This window comes from Nothoprocta perdicaria, unplaced genomic scaffold, assembly GCF_003342845.1.
Source record: "Nothoprocta perdicaria isolate Ctin4 unplaced genomic scaffold, notPer1 scaffold_201, whole genome shotgun sequence".
In the NCBI taxonomy this organism is placed as follows: domain Eukaryota; kingdom Metazoa; phylum Chordata; class Aves; order Tinamiformes; family Tinamidae; genus Nothoprocta; species Nothoprocta perdicaria.
This window is the reverse complement of record NW_020455217.1, coordinates 1311726-1330395: the sequence shown is the minus strand read 5'-3', so window position 1 is coordinate 1330395 and position 18670 is coordinate 1311726. Positions and strand designations below refer to the sequence as shown.

Genomic DNA, 18670 nt, shown 5'->3' with positions numbered 1-18670 from the left:
TTGTGTTTCTTTTTTGTCTCAGCATTAGGAAAATGACTTGCTTTGTTCCTTATGTTTTTGCAATCAGTTTTGTGCTACCATTTTTTTTTCCTAAAGAAATCTTTTTTTTTTTCCTGATGAATTAAAATGCTTGAACAAAAGGGAAAAAATATCTTGTAATTAAATAAGGAAAAATAACAGCACTAGGGTGAACTGCAATGAAGAATCCCAGGCATAAGCCCCAGCAGAGAAACAGCTGGGATGTTTTTGTGCATAAACTATGTGCTCATTTCGGGTTGTGACACAGATGGGTTCGCTTCAGTACAGCTCCTCAAATGCCCAGGGTAGCAGTTATGAGCTCAGCACAAATGCACCTGCATTTCCTCTAATGGGCCATCTCTCACAGTAAGACCTGTGGTATTATCCCACAAGGGCTTAATTTGACCCTGATCCACTTCTCCCTCATACCTCTTCAGGCTTCCTCTGAACTTAATCTTGCAGTGCCACCGGTTCTGCCTCAAGTTGCCTTCCAGGATCAGAGTTTGGGAAGGACAGAGAGAAAAGCACCATGCTGTTACGTCTCTTGACTGAAATGAACCTTGCAAAGGGAACTGGACAGTGCACCTCCTTTCAAGTGGATGCAAGGCTATCAACAACGCCTCTGAAGCACTTTGCAAACACCTAGTCCCTGGGTAGTGGACACTTTCCTGGGAACACAAAGGCTGCCCTGTCCACCAAGCAGAAAGTAAATTCACATAGCACTAATGGGATATACATGCGCAGTTCCAGCCTGAAGTGGGGCAGCTTCCTGGGCAGCAGCATTTTCCTAGCACCTGGCCTGAGAGAAGGCCAATTCTGTGCCTGTGGGCCTGAGAGATTATGGGAACATGCTCCACTCTCACCCTCGGATACCCAGAGGGATTATCACACTGTCATTCAGCTTTTGGGTGTGAAGGGGAGGATACCACAGCGAACAGCTATGATATCCCAAAAGGCAGGTTCAGTTTGCTCTTTATGAGGTCCAACAAGGATACTTTATACCTTCTAAGCACCTCTGATAAAAAGGGAGTGGAGAAGCAGGCGCTTTTTGCTTAAACCCGCCTGAGGGTCCCTTGGAGAGGTGGCCCAGCTGGCCCAGACTGTGAGCTGTATGTAGCTGTAAAAAGTGGGTCAATTAAAGCCAGTGCTTCGACTCCAATCTGCCAGCATCTGGACCATCCAGAGGAGGTGAAGCACGAAGAGGCAAGTGACACCATCCCCAAGGAAAGGAATAGAAAGATCCTTCCTCTCTTTGAGCTCTCAGTCGGCTGGCCAACAGCAGCACCAGGATGAGTGCTGGGCTTTCACTCCCTGAAGCAGCTCTCAGGAGGCAGGATTTACATGGGCTTCAATTTGGCATCTCTAATGAGCTCAACCTCCACATTCAGGTATAGACAGGTATCACCTAGTGGAAAAAAAACTGATCTAATTACCTTCAAGGGGCCCCTCAGAGGAACTTAACTCATGGAAGGGAGTGATACTGCTATTGTATCAAAGCAGCCCTCAGATGAAACATCAATCTAATATTTTCCATGCATTTTTTTTCCTCTTCCTCACTGAAGCTTAAGGGCTAATCACCACCCCAAGAGTCTCTTGGCCAATTAGCTGACCTTGCAAAGGAGAGCCACAAGCAAACCACTGCACAGAGGCAGCATTTCCCTATGGCAGAGGGAGGCAATTACAGTAGTGGTGTGATGCTGAAGAGCCCAGAGATGCGGAGGAGAGGGAAAAGAGTACTGAACCTTGAACTTGCAGAATACCTTACTGCTATGCCATACCATGCTAAGGATTTTCCACTCCAGGCTTGCCCAGCTCCTGTGCAGAAAATAATCTGAGGTACACTAATGAGCTAATACAGCAGGGTTCCCGCCTAGACTTGTGCAGATGCACAGTGATCCTCTCCAAGAGTGCGGAGAGCATACCTTACCAGAAGGGAACTGCATACAGGCTCTAGCTTGGAGTGCCACATTGCTTCCTACCTCCTTTTTTTTTTTTTTTTTTTTTCTTTTCAGAGCCTGCTGTTTTATCTGTTCCTCTATGGCTAAATACTTGGACAGTGTGGGAGTGGACAATGAATTATCTAAAGGGACTACATCTCAAAAATGATACTTGTAAGTGCAACTTCCAAAGCCTATTTCTAGGATGTCTTATATTTCCTGCAGCCATATTGTTACTTAAAAATAGCCACACGCATCCTGTCTTCCTCCAGCCTAGTCTCCACCATTGGTCAAGCTTTATGCCCTTTTGTCTTTAGCGGCTCGTTGACTTCTCTGTTGTTTGTGCCCCTGGCTGGCAAAAGCCTAGTATTTGCCTACAGTCCCTCCTGTGTTTCACCCATGCAAAGGCACACTCACCTCCTGGGTAGCTAAGCTGTAGGCAGCTCTTATTTGTGTTGCAAATGTATAGGATGTGCTGCCTTATGCAGCTGTCCCCCATCACCAGAACGTGCCATGGGACTGTCAGCAAACACCACCTCATTTCACAATTGCTTATTTGCACGAACAGCGCGTGGCATCTGCCACTTCCATTTGCTGCAAGCAAGGAGGGTAATTGACAGTTGGGGCTCTGTCACCAAGTGGTCTCTAAAGGCTCTGCAGGGCTAGCAAGGAGCTGGGACGTTCAGGACTCCCCTTGCAATCCTGTTCATGCAGTGACATGTGTTTGCCAGATCAGATTCGGGGCCCCGCCCATGACTAATACAGAACATGAGAGAATTTCTGCCGGACCTGAGGATTTTCTAGAATGTTGTGGTGTTTTTGCTGTTTGTTGGTTTTGGTGGTGGTGGTGGTGGTGGTGGTGGTGGTGGTGGGTTTTTTTCCTTTCCAAATCCAGACATCTCTTTGCATTATATTTCTGTGCAGGGAAAATTTTTCACTCTGAGTTTGATCTGAGTCACCCAAAGACTGGGCTTTGAAACTTTTTCATAGCCCTTTTTAAAGCCTAGTTATGAAATTTAGATTTAAAGGATTAATCACTTGAGAGCCTAACTTTGGGATGACGCATTTCTGAATTACAAACTGTGCAGAATCTGCTGCATACCCCAAAGCTAGATTACAGTATGTCATGGCTAAGGTACGCTACTTAGCAATGCTGCTCTGTCCTGACCCAGATTACAGGGTTCATTCAGACTTTGGTGGTGGGGAATTAAAGCCCTGTGTGTGCTGTTTTCCAAGGCACAAAAGGGAAGTTATTCCCTCTGCAGTTTTACAACAGCCCCTAATAATGAGCCCCTACTAGTAATCAAAGAAATGGAGAAATGTTAGAAAATTCATTTCCTTCATTGCAGGGGTTGGGGGTGGAAAATGAGGTGTCCTAAATCCGTACACTGTGGCCTTTCACATTTGGAATAGGGATGAACTTGGCTGGCACAGTTTCTGTTAGCCCAACACTCCTGGCAGCCGAGGACGGACATGAGAAAATTTTGCCGCGTTTCTTAAGGTCCAGCCCCAGCGATCCCACGGGAATCTCTGTCTGCCCTGGTTCAAGTGGATACAAACCAGCCTTCCTATGCTATCTGACTCTTCTACCAGAAACCAGGAAGCACGGAGGGCTGGCAGGAACAGCAGAAAGATTATAGTGTAACAATCGGATTTCCCATTCCCTTACACCACTAACACAATAAAAGCAAGCTACAAAACGTGGAGGGCTCAGGTTGAGTGTGGTGGTGTCTGTTCAAAGCGCTGCACACTCAAGGAAAGCATCAGGGGCTGCACGGGTCAGAGATCTGGCCTTGATTCATCTGCATGGGTCTGACTCTCCACCCTCCCCTTTACAGCAGGATAACCGCTGGATGCTATGGAACAAAAGCCAGCGGGTAAGGCAGGAGGAGAATTAGTCCTGCTATATTTAGCTATGCATGATAATACAGCTCAGAAAACTGGGGATTTCTTTCCAAACAAAAGATTTATTTATACATCAAATTAAAACATACACACACACACACACACACACACGAAGGAAGAAAAAAAAAAAACCAAAAGCAAACAAAAAGAACACCCAGTGAATCCCATTTGGATACAGTCAGTGTCAGACAGAGGGCCCTGGGGTCCAGAACCCCATTTATCCACAGAGCGGAGCTAGCAGCAGTCCAAGCCTCCCCATCACAGTGCAGTGGCACAAGGGAGAGAGGATAAGATCAGTACCCCAGGCTCATTTGTTCCAACCCTATCTACCCAGGCTTTGCTTAGAAGAGGGATGGGATGTTAGGGAAGTGGCAATCAGCACAGACTAAGTGACAGATCTGAAAGCTAGAGTTGTTGCTAAAAGCTAGAGACGGGTGCCCCATGCTGTGACCCTCCCTCCCCCCCAAAAGAAGACTGTAAACGCATGACGATTAAGCCTTAGTGGTATAATGAACCCAGGGGGCAGGATCCAGAGCCTACTGAAGCCCTCAAAGACACGGGATCCCGTCCTGGGAGAACCTGCCCTGTGAGGTTCTGGACTAGAACCAGGATCTGCCCTGCAAGGTTCTAGACCTGGACTCGAGCTGAAGTTGGGCATTTGTGGGAGTGGTATCTGCCAGTCCCCATTGCCAGTCTGGCAATGGCAGAAAGGTGTGTGTGGCATTTGCAGCCAACGTTGTGGTGTGCCAGCATCAACTGCACCATGGCCAGTGCTAGCAACAACAATAACGATAATGAAAAGAGCCCACACTTCTTTGAGCTATTGTAGGGGAAAAAAATGTCAGCAATAAATAGTCCTTTCTTTTAAAGGAACACTCAAAGACAGAAAATGAAAAGCCAGGAAATAATAAATTGCAGGAGGAAAATGGTAGCTCCATTTCCCTGCACTGCTATCAGTCCATGCACCTGGCGTTTGTTCTAGGTTTTTTTCTACCCCTTCTTTCCCTCTCTTCCTTTTACTGAGTTATTAGAAACAGGGAGGGGATGTTCCCAGGAAGGCCATAGGCAATGAGAGTGCTATCCAAACCCCTCTGAAAGCAAAGCAAGTAGGAAAAAAAAAATCACTTAATCTCATAATGGCACCTAAGTTTCCTTTGCCATCATCTTTTGTGGCCCACCCAATCCCCTCCTGAGGTTAAAAAGAGAAGACAACAACATACAAACAAATTCCAGTGTTTTTAGGGGTGCATAAGTGGGAGGAAGGAGCTTGGGAAGGGAAACGGGGCTGAAGGGCACTCTGAGACATGAAGACACAAACTGAGTGTAATATACAGGCTGGGCGACAGTCGTGAAAGCAAATAGTAACACCAAGCCACCGACCAATACAAACACCACAGAAGGGGACAAAAGTCGTCAGAGAAATCAAAAAGCTGAAACCGAAACCGAGAAAATAATTACCCGACCTCCCCCCTCCCCTAAAACCTCCCATTTCCAAAAAAAAGAGAGAGATGTGTAAGCAAAGGCGCCCTTGGCCGCCGCTCGCCCCGGCCAGCCCCGTCGCCGGCAGGCTGGGGCGGGCGCGTGCCCAGTCTGTGCGGGCGGCGCTGTGCGTGCGGGTGCGGGATGCGAGCGCGAGCGCGGCGTGCAGAGCGGGGCGAGTGGCCCGCGGCCCGGCTCCATGGCCGCGGGCGGCGCGAGGGCATCGCTGCCGTGGGGAGGGCTTGCGGGGGCTGTGTGTGTGAGTGCGTGCGCGGCACGCGCGCCGGTGGGGCGAGGGGCGCCGAGCTACACGTACCACTCCTTTTTGGAAATAAAAGACCCGTCGTTCTGTGAGACCATGTTCTCCGCTATGTCTAGCTGCTCGGGGTCGTACTGGAAGCCGAGTGTCCTTTCGTCGTACGGTTCAGGGTGGGCCTCTCCCTCGTCAACCGTGAAGTAAGGCCGCTTAGCATCCTCCTCGTACTTGTTGGGGCCGCCCAACTTGCGCTCGCCTCCCGCGTCCTCGTCCTCGTCCTCGTAGGTGCTGCCGCCCAGCGGACCCGGCTTCTTCTCGTCGTCCGAGTCGTCGGGGTACTGCAGGTTTTGGGCCATGGGCGGGTGATGCTGCGGGATGCCAGCCTTGCTGTAGCCGTTGCCATACACGTGCTTCTTTGTGCTGTAGTCACCCTTGAAGGTGTGACGCCGGCGCCGGAGCACCACAACGAGCACCACGGCCACCACCAGGACCAGCGAGACGCCTCCCACTATGCCCCCAATCACGGGTGTGGGGATGTTCGGCTGCACCACGGATTTGCGATCATCGTTTGGAGACGGGGTGTAGGGAAATTCTGGGTAGGAAAAGACAGATGGAAGGGGGAACAGTGTCAAACCATGCGGAATCACGCCCTTGCTCCGTGCTCTCGCTGCCGCTTTTTGCTTTTTTGTTGTTGTTTGGTTTTTTTTTTCCAGGTGGAGGGGTGGGAAGATGAGGGTAAGGAACAGGGAAGGGAAAAATCAGGGAAAGGGTGGAAGGGTGCATCCTCGGAGGGGATGAGCGCGAGGGTGCTCTGAGCCAGCATGTCCTGCTGAGCCGCATGCAGGAGCCCACACAACGAGAAGTCATGTCTCCCACCCCAGCCCACCCGCTCCTGAGTGCTCAGACTCCATTCCTTGAGAGCCTGGACACTTTCCATTTTATCCGAAAGGCATTTCAGATCCAGTTTGCCAGAGCGGACAGACAGCCCCAGGGCTCTGCTCCCAGGGAAGGAGACCCAGGCACCGAGTTGCCGCGGTGCCACCAGTGCAAGTCCAGCTGCTGCAGTGCCTCCCGCACCATTCCAGCCCTGCCGGACCCCAACAGGACTCGTGTGTCAGAAGAAAGCAGCTCCCTGTCACCGTCACCCTCCCTGGTCCCCACCCTCATGAATTATTTGCAGCTACACAGTGCTATTCGGGGTCACAGCTTGCTGATGATCCCACTCGCTGACCTGGCTGCACTCTGAAGCGCACAGGTACAGTGCTCACGACATTTCCTTTTCTTCTCTTACTACTGTGGCCTGCACAGTGCCACTGCAGATGCTAATCTTGCTCCTGCAGATACCCTGACCTATTTAAAAATAAATAAATAACAGAAAAGAGAAGAAGGAAAGCAAAGAGAGAGAAGCTCTCTTCTCTTTCATGCCGTTTGACACACACATTTCGTTACAGATGAAGTTTGATCCAAGACTTAAAATGCTTTCCTAATGCCCCCCCCGGGTTCAGTTACAGCCCCTGGCCAAGCTGCTTCCCTTCACCAACTGTAGTCCAAAGCAGCATTTGCTGACGGTCACAGGGGGAAAAGAGGTAGCGAACACACAGCCTGGGGAGCAGGCACGACTGCCTGCTCCCCTCGCAATGTCTCGCGCATGCCAGGACATATCCCCTCCATGGAAACATCTGAGACACTGGCTCAGGCCGTGTGCTTGTTACCCGGGTGAAAACTGAGTTGCTTTGCAGATCTGAGGGGAGCCTGGGCTGAGAGCACCATCCAGGAGCATCGTATGAAGAGCAGTATGGCAGCATATGCTGCTCTAGCCTTGTTCAAGGCTGCTGCAGCCTTGCATCATGCTCATAGCCCTCACACCATTTTTTCCGCCCACCAGCTGTGAGCCGTTACTGTACTCTGCAGCCTGCTGGCCCTGGCTTTTCGCATCCTGCTGAGGACAGACGCAGGATGACGAGCAACCTCAGCAACCTCAGTCTGCCCAGAGAGGGCGGCTGCCAGGACGGGGTGATGGGGAGTGAGGGCTTCAAAGGAAGCAAGTTCAAACAGGCTGTGAAGCGGAGTCTCCTTCCTGCCCCCTCTTCCCAAGCCTGCAGGACTCTGCTGAGGCAGCCAAGTGTCTGCGTTAGGGCAAGAAATCTCGGAGCTGGGCAGGGACGGAGCTTCCCTGCAGCATAGCTTAGCCACTCTCCAAGGAAAAGGGTAGAAAAGAGCTTCCTCTGGGCAGGAACTGCAGCAGATTTGGGCAACAGGACTGAATGAGAGTAATCTTGGGCCTGCCTCTTGTGGGATGGGGTAGTGCTCGTGCCCAAGAGCTGTTTCAAACCATTCCTGCCTCTCCCCAGAACCCTCCCAGGAGAGAGACGAACCCTCCAGGAGCTTGGATCGCTCTCCAAAGACAGACTTTGGATGAAGAGCGAGGGCACGTATTTCAGCATAGAGAGCTGGGCTTCTGCTCTGCAAAGCCAAAACCACAAGTTGCATCAACAGAGAGCTTGTCACAGACAACTGGTGAATGGAAAACCTCTCTGCAGAGACAGCAGGAAGTGTCACGTCCATCCCCGGCAGTCCTGGCTGCCGAGGGCTCAGTTTCCACATATGCCTCTGCAGCTCTCACCACCCTGCCCGTGCCACCACTCACGGCTTGTCTTTTACTGCTCCCCCCAGCCTTGAAGCTCTGGACTGAAGAAGTCCTCCCAGGACTTCTCTTTGGAAGTGCTTTCCAAAGGCCTTTCTCAATAGCAGGACTACTTTTGTGCTTGTGACCAGCGGTCCCAGCATGCCACCATGAGAAGACCCAGCTATGGCACACATTCCAATGGGGGAGGGAGGCAGGGGCTCCTTTGCTCATCCTTCTCTGCCTCCCAGCTTGGGAAAACAGATGAACCGGAGATGGGAGGTCTGTCTGTTACTTCAAAAGGAGCTTGGCCCACTTTTCCATTAACAGCCTCATTAACAGCCCAGGTTGTAGGCTGTAGATGAAATGAGGGGGAAAATGTTTTTCTACCTTCAATTTTTTGTGCTTTTTGTACTCCTCGCCCCCAAGATAACACTTGCCTATGTGCCACCCACCCCCCCGCCACCACCAATGCTGCGGACACAAAAATTAGCACGACACTGTGTTGGATTTCACACGTTGCGTGAGGAAGAAACTATTTTTTGCTCAGATCCCATCCCCATCCTCCTTGCAGTGTCCCAGTTCCCATGCCAGAGAAAACAAAACCAAACTGTGGGAAAAGACAGAGAAAAGAGTTGGGAAGATTGCAAGCTTGCAGCCAGTCACCCACTCTCTACCCAAATAGTTTGCTCTCCCCGCCGTCCACCCGCCGCGCTCCCCCAGAGCCTGGAGAAGCGGGTGGCTCTAGGGATGCAGGGAGGGACGGCGGCTAAGGGCTTGGAGAGAGAAAATGGACGAAAAGGAGGAGTTCCTGCCCCAGAAAGTGGAGGGGAGGGCCGGCCAGGAGCAGAGCGGCTGCCGCTGGATGGCAGTGCAGACCAGTGGGCAGCGGCGCTGGGCTCTGCCCTCTCCCCCCAGTGCGATGGGGCTCCGTGCAGCAGAGCAGATGCTGCCCGTGCCCTGTGCGCTGCTGCACGGGCAGGGTGTAAGTGCCCTTGGCGGGGAGCTGCGAGCGGCGCGGCAGCCGGTATCCTGTTTGCCGTCACCCTCCACCTCCACCTGGGTTGCGAGCCCTCACAGCAGCTGGCAGGCAGAGCCTGCAGCGCTATCGGCTGCCTCCTTCCTCTGCTGCCAACCGCCGAGTTAATGAGTGACTCGGGCAGGTCCGGTGGCACGACACACCAGGCGCTGCTGGCAGCCCCGTGGAGCAGGGTTTTACCCCTCTGACCACCAAGCGTTGTGTCTGGTGGGTAAAAGAGGTGGGATATGCAGCTGTAGAGGAGAGGGGATACTCTGAGAAGATCCCTTTTTTTGCGTCTGCAGGGATTGGGAAATGCACTTGAACTGGTGCAATGGCTGAGCAGCAGCCCTGGGTACATCCTGGGCCCCATGCGAAAAATCCATTAGGAAGAGTCTGGAGAGAATTAAAGCTGCTGTGAAAAGTGGACTGAAGAAACAGGAGACAGCGCGGAGCAGGGAGGGGGAACAAGCCAGGCTTTAATGCTAATATACAGAGCCTCCCCCTGTCCTCCTACCCCCATAAAAACAGGGAGTGCAGTATGAATAGGAATTAAAGCAGCAACACTATCTCTCCCCTGTCCTGCTCTGCCAGCTGTTGCATTCAGGCCAGTTTCCCATCCCTGTGCCAAGAGCCAGACCTCTCTGGGCGGCAGCTGGGAGTGCGGAGAGACGAGGGGTCGCCCAGGGCTTTGCTTTGGCACGGGGCCGAGCCCACATGTTCCCTTTGATCCCTCCATGCGAGGCGGAAGGCTCCTGCCTTGTTCCTGTTCCTGCAGTCCAGGGAGATGCTGGGCTCCATGACACAACTAGGAGCAGCACAGGGGCTTCTCCCACTCGTGGAAATACCCACACATTTGGCAGCAAGCAAGAGCAGAGCTGCAATGATGTTGCAGACACAAACCAGGCCCTCCCCAGCACAACGGTAGCTTAAAAAATAAGAGTGGTTCTGTTTGTTTTAAATGATTTTTGATTGTTTGTCACACTTTTATTTTGAAGGATGCTTTCCAATATATATGAGATCTATGCAGATCATGCTGCCTGTCCTTCAATACCTTATTTAACACTTCTTGAACCTGGCTAGGTGTCAGAGGCAGAATGTACCAAAACTATCCCTACCATAAAGCTCCTGCAGAGAACTGGGGTGAGATGTGTTGCAGAGGTTGCACCTAAACCTCTTAGACATTATTAGACATCAGAGAACCCATACAAACAAGAGGCAGTTCCCACAGCAAGAAGTGCCTCGATCAGAAACAACTTATTTTTAGATGCTGAATAATTCCTCTATGACATGTAAAACCACAGGAAACCACCTTTTAAAAACCCCTTCTGCTCACCAAACTGCTTAGATATTTTTGAAAGATACTAGTTACTGTGGACTCACTTTTTGTTAAACCTGAGTCACATTTCCGTCCTTTCCATCCTTCAATCAGAAGGACCAATTGAAAACCCAGAACCATCTGAGATCCTCACAGGTGACCAGAGCTAGACCTTCCTGTCCCACAGCCTGTCCCTGCCAGGGGCAAACAGCAGCAGCAGGGAGCAGCAGGAGCCTCCCTGGAGCTGCACCAGGAATTTGGCTCTAGATCAGGTTCAAGGGCCTGTGAGTCAAGCAGCCAAGTAAGCCCCTGAGGATATGCACCCTGCAAACATGATTTTTATGGGATGTCCGTTATTGCCAACTCCTGCCTAGGGCTCAACATATCAGGCAGCTGCTGATCCGTGGAAATTCCAAGCTCCCAGATGCTCTCAGCAAATGCAGCTGTGATCCATAGTTCTTCTTTAAGACACAAGAGAAACAATGGCCACCCTTCTATGCAGGTACGGTCCGTAGCAGATTATGCCCGAACTCTGAATCTCCCTTTTAAACAGGCTGGTGTGGGGTGAAGGCAGGGAAAGGCCTCGGGGTCTGTGCCAGCATGGACACAGCTGGGACTTGGGAAGCTCCACAGCAATTGCAGCATCCAGCACCTCTGCACACTGGCCATGGCAGCCCTTGTGGAAACCCTCTCCCCTCTCCCTCCTGCCTCCCCCTTCCTCACAGAGGGATTTCTGCTCCCCTTCTCCTGGAGTGAGGTGGGAGAGAAGGGAGAGGAAGGAGTGGGGATGGAAAAACCACTGGAAACTAATCCAGAAGTTTAGCAGCTGCTGCTAGTATTTGAGAGTGCGACGGCTTTTAGGCCGGATGCCAAATGTGTCTTAGGTTTTAATCTCTTTGCCAGGTCACCTATCGCTTGTCAATCAAATGCTGCTCCCACTGGAGCCCTTGGCACAGATGCCATCAGACAGGTTGGGGGAGATACTCCTACCAGAAATCCAAAAGAATTGCATCAAACAGACCCCCCAGACTTCCTCTCCTTGCTGCCTGCACCTGCTCACAGGCTTGGAGCTTAATGCTTCCTGGAAAGGCCTCTCCCTTGCTCCTGGAGCCCGCCACTAAAAGGCTTGCATGCAGAGGGCTCCTGCAAGCCCCACGGGCTATTGGCAGCGACCTTGCTGGGATGAGATCACTGGTGGAGTGTAAATAACTGTGCTGCGAGCCAAACGGCACAGCCGGCCTCCTGCCTTGCTCTCCCAGCGCCTCCTCACCTCGCTGCCTCTCCTTCGCCCCAAAGCAGCCAGCCTGCAGGTCCACAGGAGGCTGCAGCAGCCCTTGGGAGAGCCCCCAGCCCGGGCACCCACTCCTGCTCGTGCAGCCGTGAGGGCTGGGACCCACATCTGTGAATGTGCCAGGCAACAGAGGAGTCTTATGAAGATGTGTACATGACCATGTCTCCATGCAGGACTGCCCCACAGCTGTGCAGGCATGCAGGGACACATGTGCTGGCCTGGTCTGTCTATAACCAGAGCCTCTAGTTGTGCCAGCCAACTGCCTCAAATAAATAGTTGCATGTCACGCTACATGGCTTGCCTGCGACAGGCAAAGGTCCTGCAAGGCAGGAGAAGGTATTACAGGAACAGATTGCAGGAATAAATTGTTAAATTTCCACTTATCAATCTCTTTAATGTGCTGTAACTCCAACAGTGGTGTTCAGTCTTCTTTCCCTGAACAAATCACCCTTCCTGCAAGGAGGGCAACTGAAGCAACCCGTGATCCTCCTCTTGGGACACAGGGATGGGAACAAGGATGCTGGGGTGGCAGGAGAGGAGGGAAGCTCCATATGTGAGAGACAGGCACCAGGGGAGGCATGAGGGGAAGGTTGCTGCAGGTTTTCCTTTGCAATAGCATTCTGCTTTTTTTTTCTCCCAAGGCTGGCTGCTCACTAGATTGAACTCCATTTATTGCATGCAGCTCTTGGAAGAGGTTTTGTGGTCCACTGACAATCCCTAAATTGCCTGCAAGACCCAAACAAATGTACCTGTAATAGCTGATCGAGGCCGGCTGAGCCCTTCCCCACGCTGGCCTAATCAGGCCCTAGGGACAACTGAATAAACATATTCAGATCCCATGAATTATTAAAAGGATTTTTTTTTTGATTTTTTTTTTTATTTGCTGGAGCTCTGGCCTAACGAGTTGGCTGCTAATCCCTCCTGATGTGACAGCTGCTGGTGTGTCCCTCCTTCCTTCTCATTTAACCTCAAGCCCGTAGCTCAGGCCTTTGGGAATACATTCAGGTTACAGGCAGGCAGGCATTATTCCCTAGAAACCTTGCCAGCCAGCCCCCACTTCCCAGTGTCGGCAGATCTCGTGTCCTATAAGCTCACCACAAAAACCCCCACGAGGAATGGGGCAGTTTCCAGGGGCCTGGAGGGAGGATCCACAAGCCTCCCTGCCAGCCAGGTCTGTAGGCTGCGCAGGAGGTTCAGCACAGCCTCTTGGGCTACGCCGATATCATTGCGAGACAGAGAAAACAACCGTAGGTGGCAGTAGGAAAGATGAACGGACGACTATATCTGCTGTTTGAGATTGGGTGGCCTGACAGAGCAAGAGATAGGAGGTGGCTGCAGAGACAGAAAGACAGCTAGAAACAAATGTAAGGGGTGCACAAATGTAAAATGAGATACTGTTAAAGACAGCCTGAGCATCCCTAAGTCTTCTGCAATATCTGTGATGAATCCCAACTCTTTCTCTTATACTGGGGACAGAGCTGGAGGCTTTTTCTCTACTCAAAACACTGTTTCAAATGTAACCCAAAGTGCTAGTTATTTTCTTGGATTTTTTTTTGTGGCCGACTGGAAGCAAGTCTGCTCAGTTTGTACCACGCTGTTGTCTGATCTGTTCCATCAATGTGATGCCTTTGGTGGGCACGTGAAATATTTAGTGGCTGAAGGGATTTTGGCCACGACCATCTTCTAGTGGAATTTTTGCAGTGCCAAGCAGGGTGGATGCTCTAAGGCTAATCTGAATTCATTGTTCTGACCAATGAACTTGATCACTCAGCTTCCCTTCAATAGCAAATGAAAAATTCCCCCAGAGGAAAATGTATACTAGGAACAACACAGCAGGCAAGGATCCAGGACAGGAGGTGTGAATTAAAGGCCTGCTACAGTGATAATAATCATAAATAAATACCTGGTAATTAGCATCTAATTAGCACATCTCATCCATTGACCTCCAAGCACTTCGATAGAGGAAAATTAGCCTAGTTACAGAAATGGGGAATGAGACAGTGAGGATGCCAAATACAATGTTACTGCTAATTTCAGGAGGTCAGCTGCATTGGCCTTGCTTTTAAGCTAGTTCAGCACTCACCACTGCAGGAAAGAGGGTGCAACGGGGCTAGATCCCGGCTCTTCTGCTGGCCCAAAGAAGAGCACTAGCGAGTCTTCCCAGCTACAACACAGTCTCGCAGCTGTGCAGGGCTATTCAGTTGGAAGCTCCCTGCTGTATCTGCCATAAGCCTTGAACTCACTGCAGTGTGGCAGCTTCCTTCTGTGCCACCAGCTCACTGCTGCAAGAGATACCTCCATCTCTCCCGAGACCTTGTCACTGCCTAGCTGCCACTAGTCTACTGACAAGGTCACTCTTTTTACCCCTTAGGAGTGGGGTAAATTGCATCTTGGTGTAAGAAAGGAACAGAGAACAAGAGAAAAGGAGAGAAAATCCAAGCCAAATGAGTCCAAAACCAATGCAAAGCAAAGACCTGCACAGCACAGTTTGTGTCAAGAAATTCCTCACTGCTAGGAAAAGAAGTTGATGCCCAAGGACAGAAGTTGTAGTTTGTCAGCATCTCACATTCCCCTCTCCCCACCTTTTATTCCTTTTACAGTGTACACAAAGTTTTTTCCTACCTGTGACATTGACTTCCACCAAGCCTGACCGTGTACCGATGGCATTGGAAGCTTCACAGATGTAAGTGCCAGCTACACTGTAGGAAACAGGTCCTTTAAAGTAGATGGTGTTGTTCTGGATTTCCACGCTCCCTGGCAGAGTCCCGTTTGGCCTAGGGGGAAGAAAGATCATGACTAACTCCAGAGATGGTACTTGGGAGGGTCAAGAAGCATTGCACAGTGATGGTGACGTGTTGGTTCTGCTCTTGCCTTTGGGAAGGTACAGTGGTGCTGGCTAGAAAATACTCGATAATGTTGCCAGTGCAAACCCCTGGACTGCATCACAGGAAATAGTCAATAGAGTGTCCTCAGGGTAAATCTGCAGTGTGATGCTGTGTGATCAGGTTGTTTATATGGACCCTCTTCAATCTCTCTGCTGCAGCGTCCCATAAACCGCTAGTTCGGCGCAGTGAAGTGCTGACAGCAACAGCAGCTTTACTGTTCTGGTCAACTTGTATTTTAGATTTTTTTTAACTTCTCTGTTGTTGCAAGGGACATCAAGCTATGAGATCACATAGAGCCCTTTGGATTTGGCTAAAGGACTCTGGAGTGCTTTCAGCCTATATATTTTCCCCTTTCCAGAAAACAGATTGGAGCCTTCACATGGTTTGGTTTCCAGCACAGTCCCCAGATAGGTGGTAACTTCAGATAAAATGGTTACGTCACTGTTTTGTTTCAGCTGGTTTACCACTGACAGGCTCGTCTACAAAGCATTTCTCCTAACCCTGACTTTTCATTTAACAGAAAATGCAGGAATGAGACATCAACCTGACCCTGCTATGCTCCAGTTTCCTGCCCATATATTTCTCCTGGGCAGCTGATCATCCAGTGCTAATTGCAATGCTAGCATGAGTAAAACACTGCTGATTTACAGCCCTGCTGTCTCCGGCCTGCCTGTGTCAGAGGAGTCAGCTAAGTGCAAAACTGGAATAATACAAAAAACGGTCTGGAGATGCACAGAATACATGAACAAAGGCAGATAAAAACATAAATAAGACCGTGTTGTAGGAAAAGGCATACATGGTCTGGTTATTTTAATTACTGAAGCAAAGTAATTACTTCTCTTAGGTAATTAAAAATTACTCAAGTAATTCTCTCCCCTCCTCCCGACAAAAATGTTCACATATTGTTGGCAATTTGTAGGAAACAAAAGGGAGTAATGGGGTATAATTAATTTCGTAAAAGAGTGCCTAACTGTACATGCACATGTTTTACATGTCTATATATCCACATAAGCACATATGTGTAGCAAATGCATTATGCAGAGAAAGAATAATTCTTTCCCAGCTGTACCCAGCCAGCACCTAGCCAGTAATGCCAAAGCTGGTGGAAAATAGGGTTTCCAATGTTGCTCCTCTGAGTGAATACATAAAGTAAAGGGCACATCTGGAAACTGAGCACCTTGTTGGATGAGGCACTGGGATGCTAAATGTGGCTACTGCTTCCTCTAACAGCTCTCCTAACTCTCTTTGCTCATCACCATGCAAAGTTGAGGAGAGGAAACAAGAGTCTGTTTTCACATTGCAGGCAAGGAGCAAACTGTCAGCAGCATCAATTGCTGCTTGACCCCAGGCAACGGAAAGAGGCACATGTGAGTATGCGAGTATACCAATAGCCCTAGTCTCCTTAGTCTGCCTCTCCCTCCCAGAGCCTGGCTCCCAGGCAGTCTGGCCTGAAAGAGGAGGCAACTCTGTGCCTGAGGATTTTCTTCCTGCTTTCTTTTCCATCTCTATTTTCTTCGATCTCAGGTGGTCTCCCACACTCTCTACTTCCTCCCTCTTCTTTCACTACCCCTTACCTGAAGGTGCACTCCATCTTTCCTTTCCACCCTCTTTCAGGTCAATAATTCTATATTCACTCCAAACTGATGCACCAAATATGCAGAAAAGGAGAGGTTTGGGAATCAGATTGAAGCACAATCGAGCTTAGAAGCCTGTACTTTTTAATTCTGTACTCTCTGTCTCATTTTTTCTCCTTTTTCTCCTTATTGCTCCTTCTCAAAACAAAGTACTGATGCTTCCACCCCATAGTAGCCTGAACGGAATTCTCTTCTGCCTTGGGTGCTACAAGGGGCATCTTTAACTCTAACTCTTTGCTGGCAACGTTGTGAGGAACCCAGTGAGCCCTTTTGGGGTTTTAGCTACAACTGGCAGCACAAACAGGAGGAGAGAGTTGAGGAGGAGAATTTTAAAAAGGGAAGAAAAACAATCCTCTTCAAACTTGTATTGTGAACAGTTTGATCTGGGAAGTGAAATGAGAAAAAAAATATGCTTGGCTCCTTGCAAAGCCGTTCTGAGAGCCTCTTTGCTGATGACAAATGCTAGCTGAAAAGAAGAAAGGATCCATTTGATCATTTTTTTAAAGCTACATGAGTGATTATATAAAAAAAAAGAAAGAGGGAGGGAAGAGGGAAGGCAGAACTGCCTCAGATTCCATCAGTTCTCATCTGACTCCCCAGATACCTCTTGTTCACTTCCAGGTCCCTTTAGTGTATCCAGTCAAAAGCTGAAACCCTGGTGGAGATAGAATTGCTTCTGTTTAATGTCTGACATGTCGGGATGACTGCTCTGAAGGGAGCTTCTGGTTATAGCCAGGACTGATTACAGGGAAATATTTTTTTTTTAGATGCTGAGATTATACCTGGACGGACAGAACTGACAGTAATGGGAATGGGCCCTTAGTCTAAGGATGGACCAGAAGATGACTGAGATTTCTACAGAGACGCCTAGTCCCTGGATGAAAAGTAAATGTCCTGCTGAGGGGAGGAGGACAGTAGCACTTACAGCTTCCATTCATAGGTGTGAGCTGGGGGGTTGGCATCAGATTTGCATATCAGCTTTACATCCTTCCGGTTGAGAAACCAGTTGCCATCAAAACCTTCAATAGTGACTTCAGGCTCATCTGCAAGGGGAAGAAAAGATAGAGAAAACAGGGCAGAAAGGGAGAGGAAAGAGTTATAGAAAGGGAAGGAGAAAGAAATTATACAGGAAGAGATGAGGGAACAGAGAGAGGAAGGGATTGAAATGCGGAGAAGATGGTGGGACAAGGAATATAAGAGAGGATGAATGAAAGAGAGACGGGGGGGAATAAAGTGACATGGCAGAGGCAGAGGGAAAGAAGTGTGAGAAAGGGAAAGCATACCATTATTCCAAAGGATCGCTTCATTTTTACCTCCCCAGAAAAATAGCAACACCCAACTCAACGCCTCTACCCAACCAGCATCCTCCCTTCAGGAAAACCCTCTTTCACAGGACTTCATCCTCTGCCCTGGGGATTGACAATAGAGCATTGCTCTCCAGCCATGCTCCCGCTCACTTACACTGCACGTTGAGGGTTATGCTGTCAGTGAAACGATCCAGTTGATAATTCACCACGCACATGAGCTGTTGCCGGTGGGCCTCTCGGCTTGGTACCAGCCGATATCGGCTAATCACTGTGATGGTTCCATTGCTATTTCGGATCTCCTGAAATTCTGCTTCCCCTTTGAGCTTGGTATCCCAAGTGACAGTGCTGGGAGGCTTCCCATTAGAGGAGGTGCAAGTAGCCACCAAGATCTTTTCTGTCCTGCCAGCCTTAGCAATAAGTGGTCGGGTGGTGCCCTCCATCCAATTTGTGGGTTTGGCTACCAGGATGTGCAAGAAAGGAAGAGAAGAAAAGGGCACAAAGGGATGGTTAGAAACACAGTGCTATCCTCTCTGCTCCAACACAAGCAACATCTGGCTACACTGAGCTGGTGACAGACCTTCTGATCAATCCAGAGCTGGTACAAGTTGGTAGCAACATATTCTGGGGAAAGAATGGTAGATATACACTAGATGCATAGCTACAGAAAGAAAGTAATTCCTTCCACAGATTTTCAGCCTTATGTTAATTGTGAAACTCAAATTGTGGAGCAAGTAAACCTTGTGAACCTTGGATGGGCCAATTCACTCATTACCCTAAATCCAATGGAGGGATTCTACTTGTGCTTAGGATCTCTCTGGTGTCTTTTACATCTGTTCACTTGACAGGCACCATCAGCATATTAAACCTCACCAAACCTTTGAAGAACGGATCACCGTTATTGCTCCTACATTAAGAAACTGGCAAACAGGCCTGGTAGGAGGAAGTGATGTTCCTGACATAGCTCAGTGAACCAGGGAGTTAATCCAGCCACTCTGGTCT

At 49.6% G+C, this 18670-nt stretch overlaps 1 protein-coding gene across 1 annotated transcript in view; it reads right to left on the bottom strand.

The window, feature by feature from the left end:
- Positions 1 to 5591: 5591 nt before the first annotated feature.
- Positions 5592 to 18670, bottom strand: part of LOC112946313 (nectin-1-like) — a 59311-nt gene continuing 46232 nt past the window's right edge. Inside the window, exons 3-6 of the mRNA XM_026038119.1 lie at positions 17826 to 18128; positions 17290 to 17407; positions 14468 to 14619; positions 5592 to 6187 (exon numbers count right to left, since the gene is read on the bottom strand). Of these exons, the coding sequence (XP_025893904.1) occupies positions 5646 to 6187; positions 14468 to 14619; positions 17290 to 17407; positions 17826 to 18128 (1115 nt within the window). The 3' untranslated portion in view covers positions 5592 to 5645. The remainder of the gene's footprint in view (positions 6188 to 14467; positions 14620 to 17289; positions 17408 to 17825; positions 18129 to 18670) is intronic.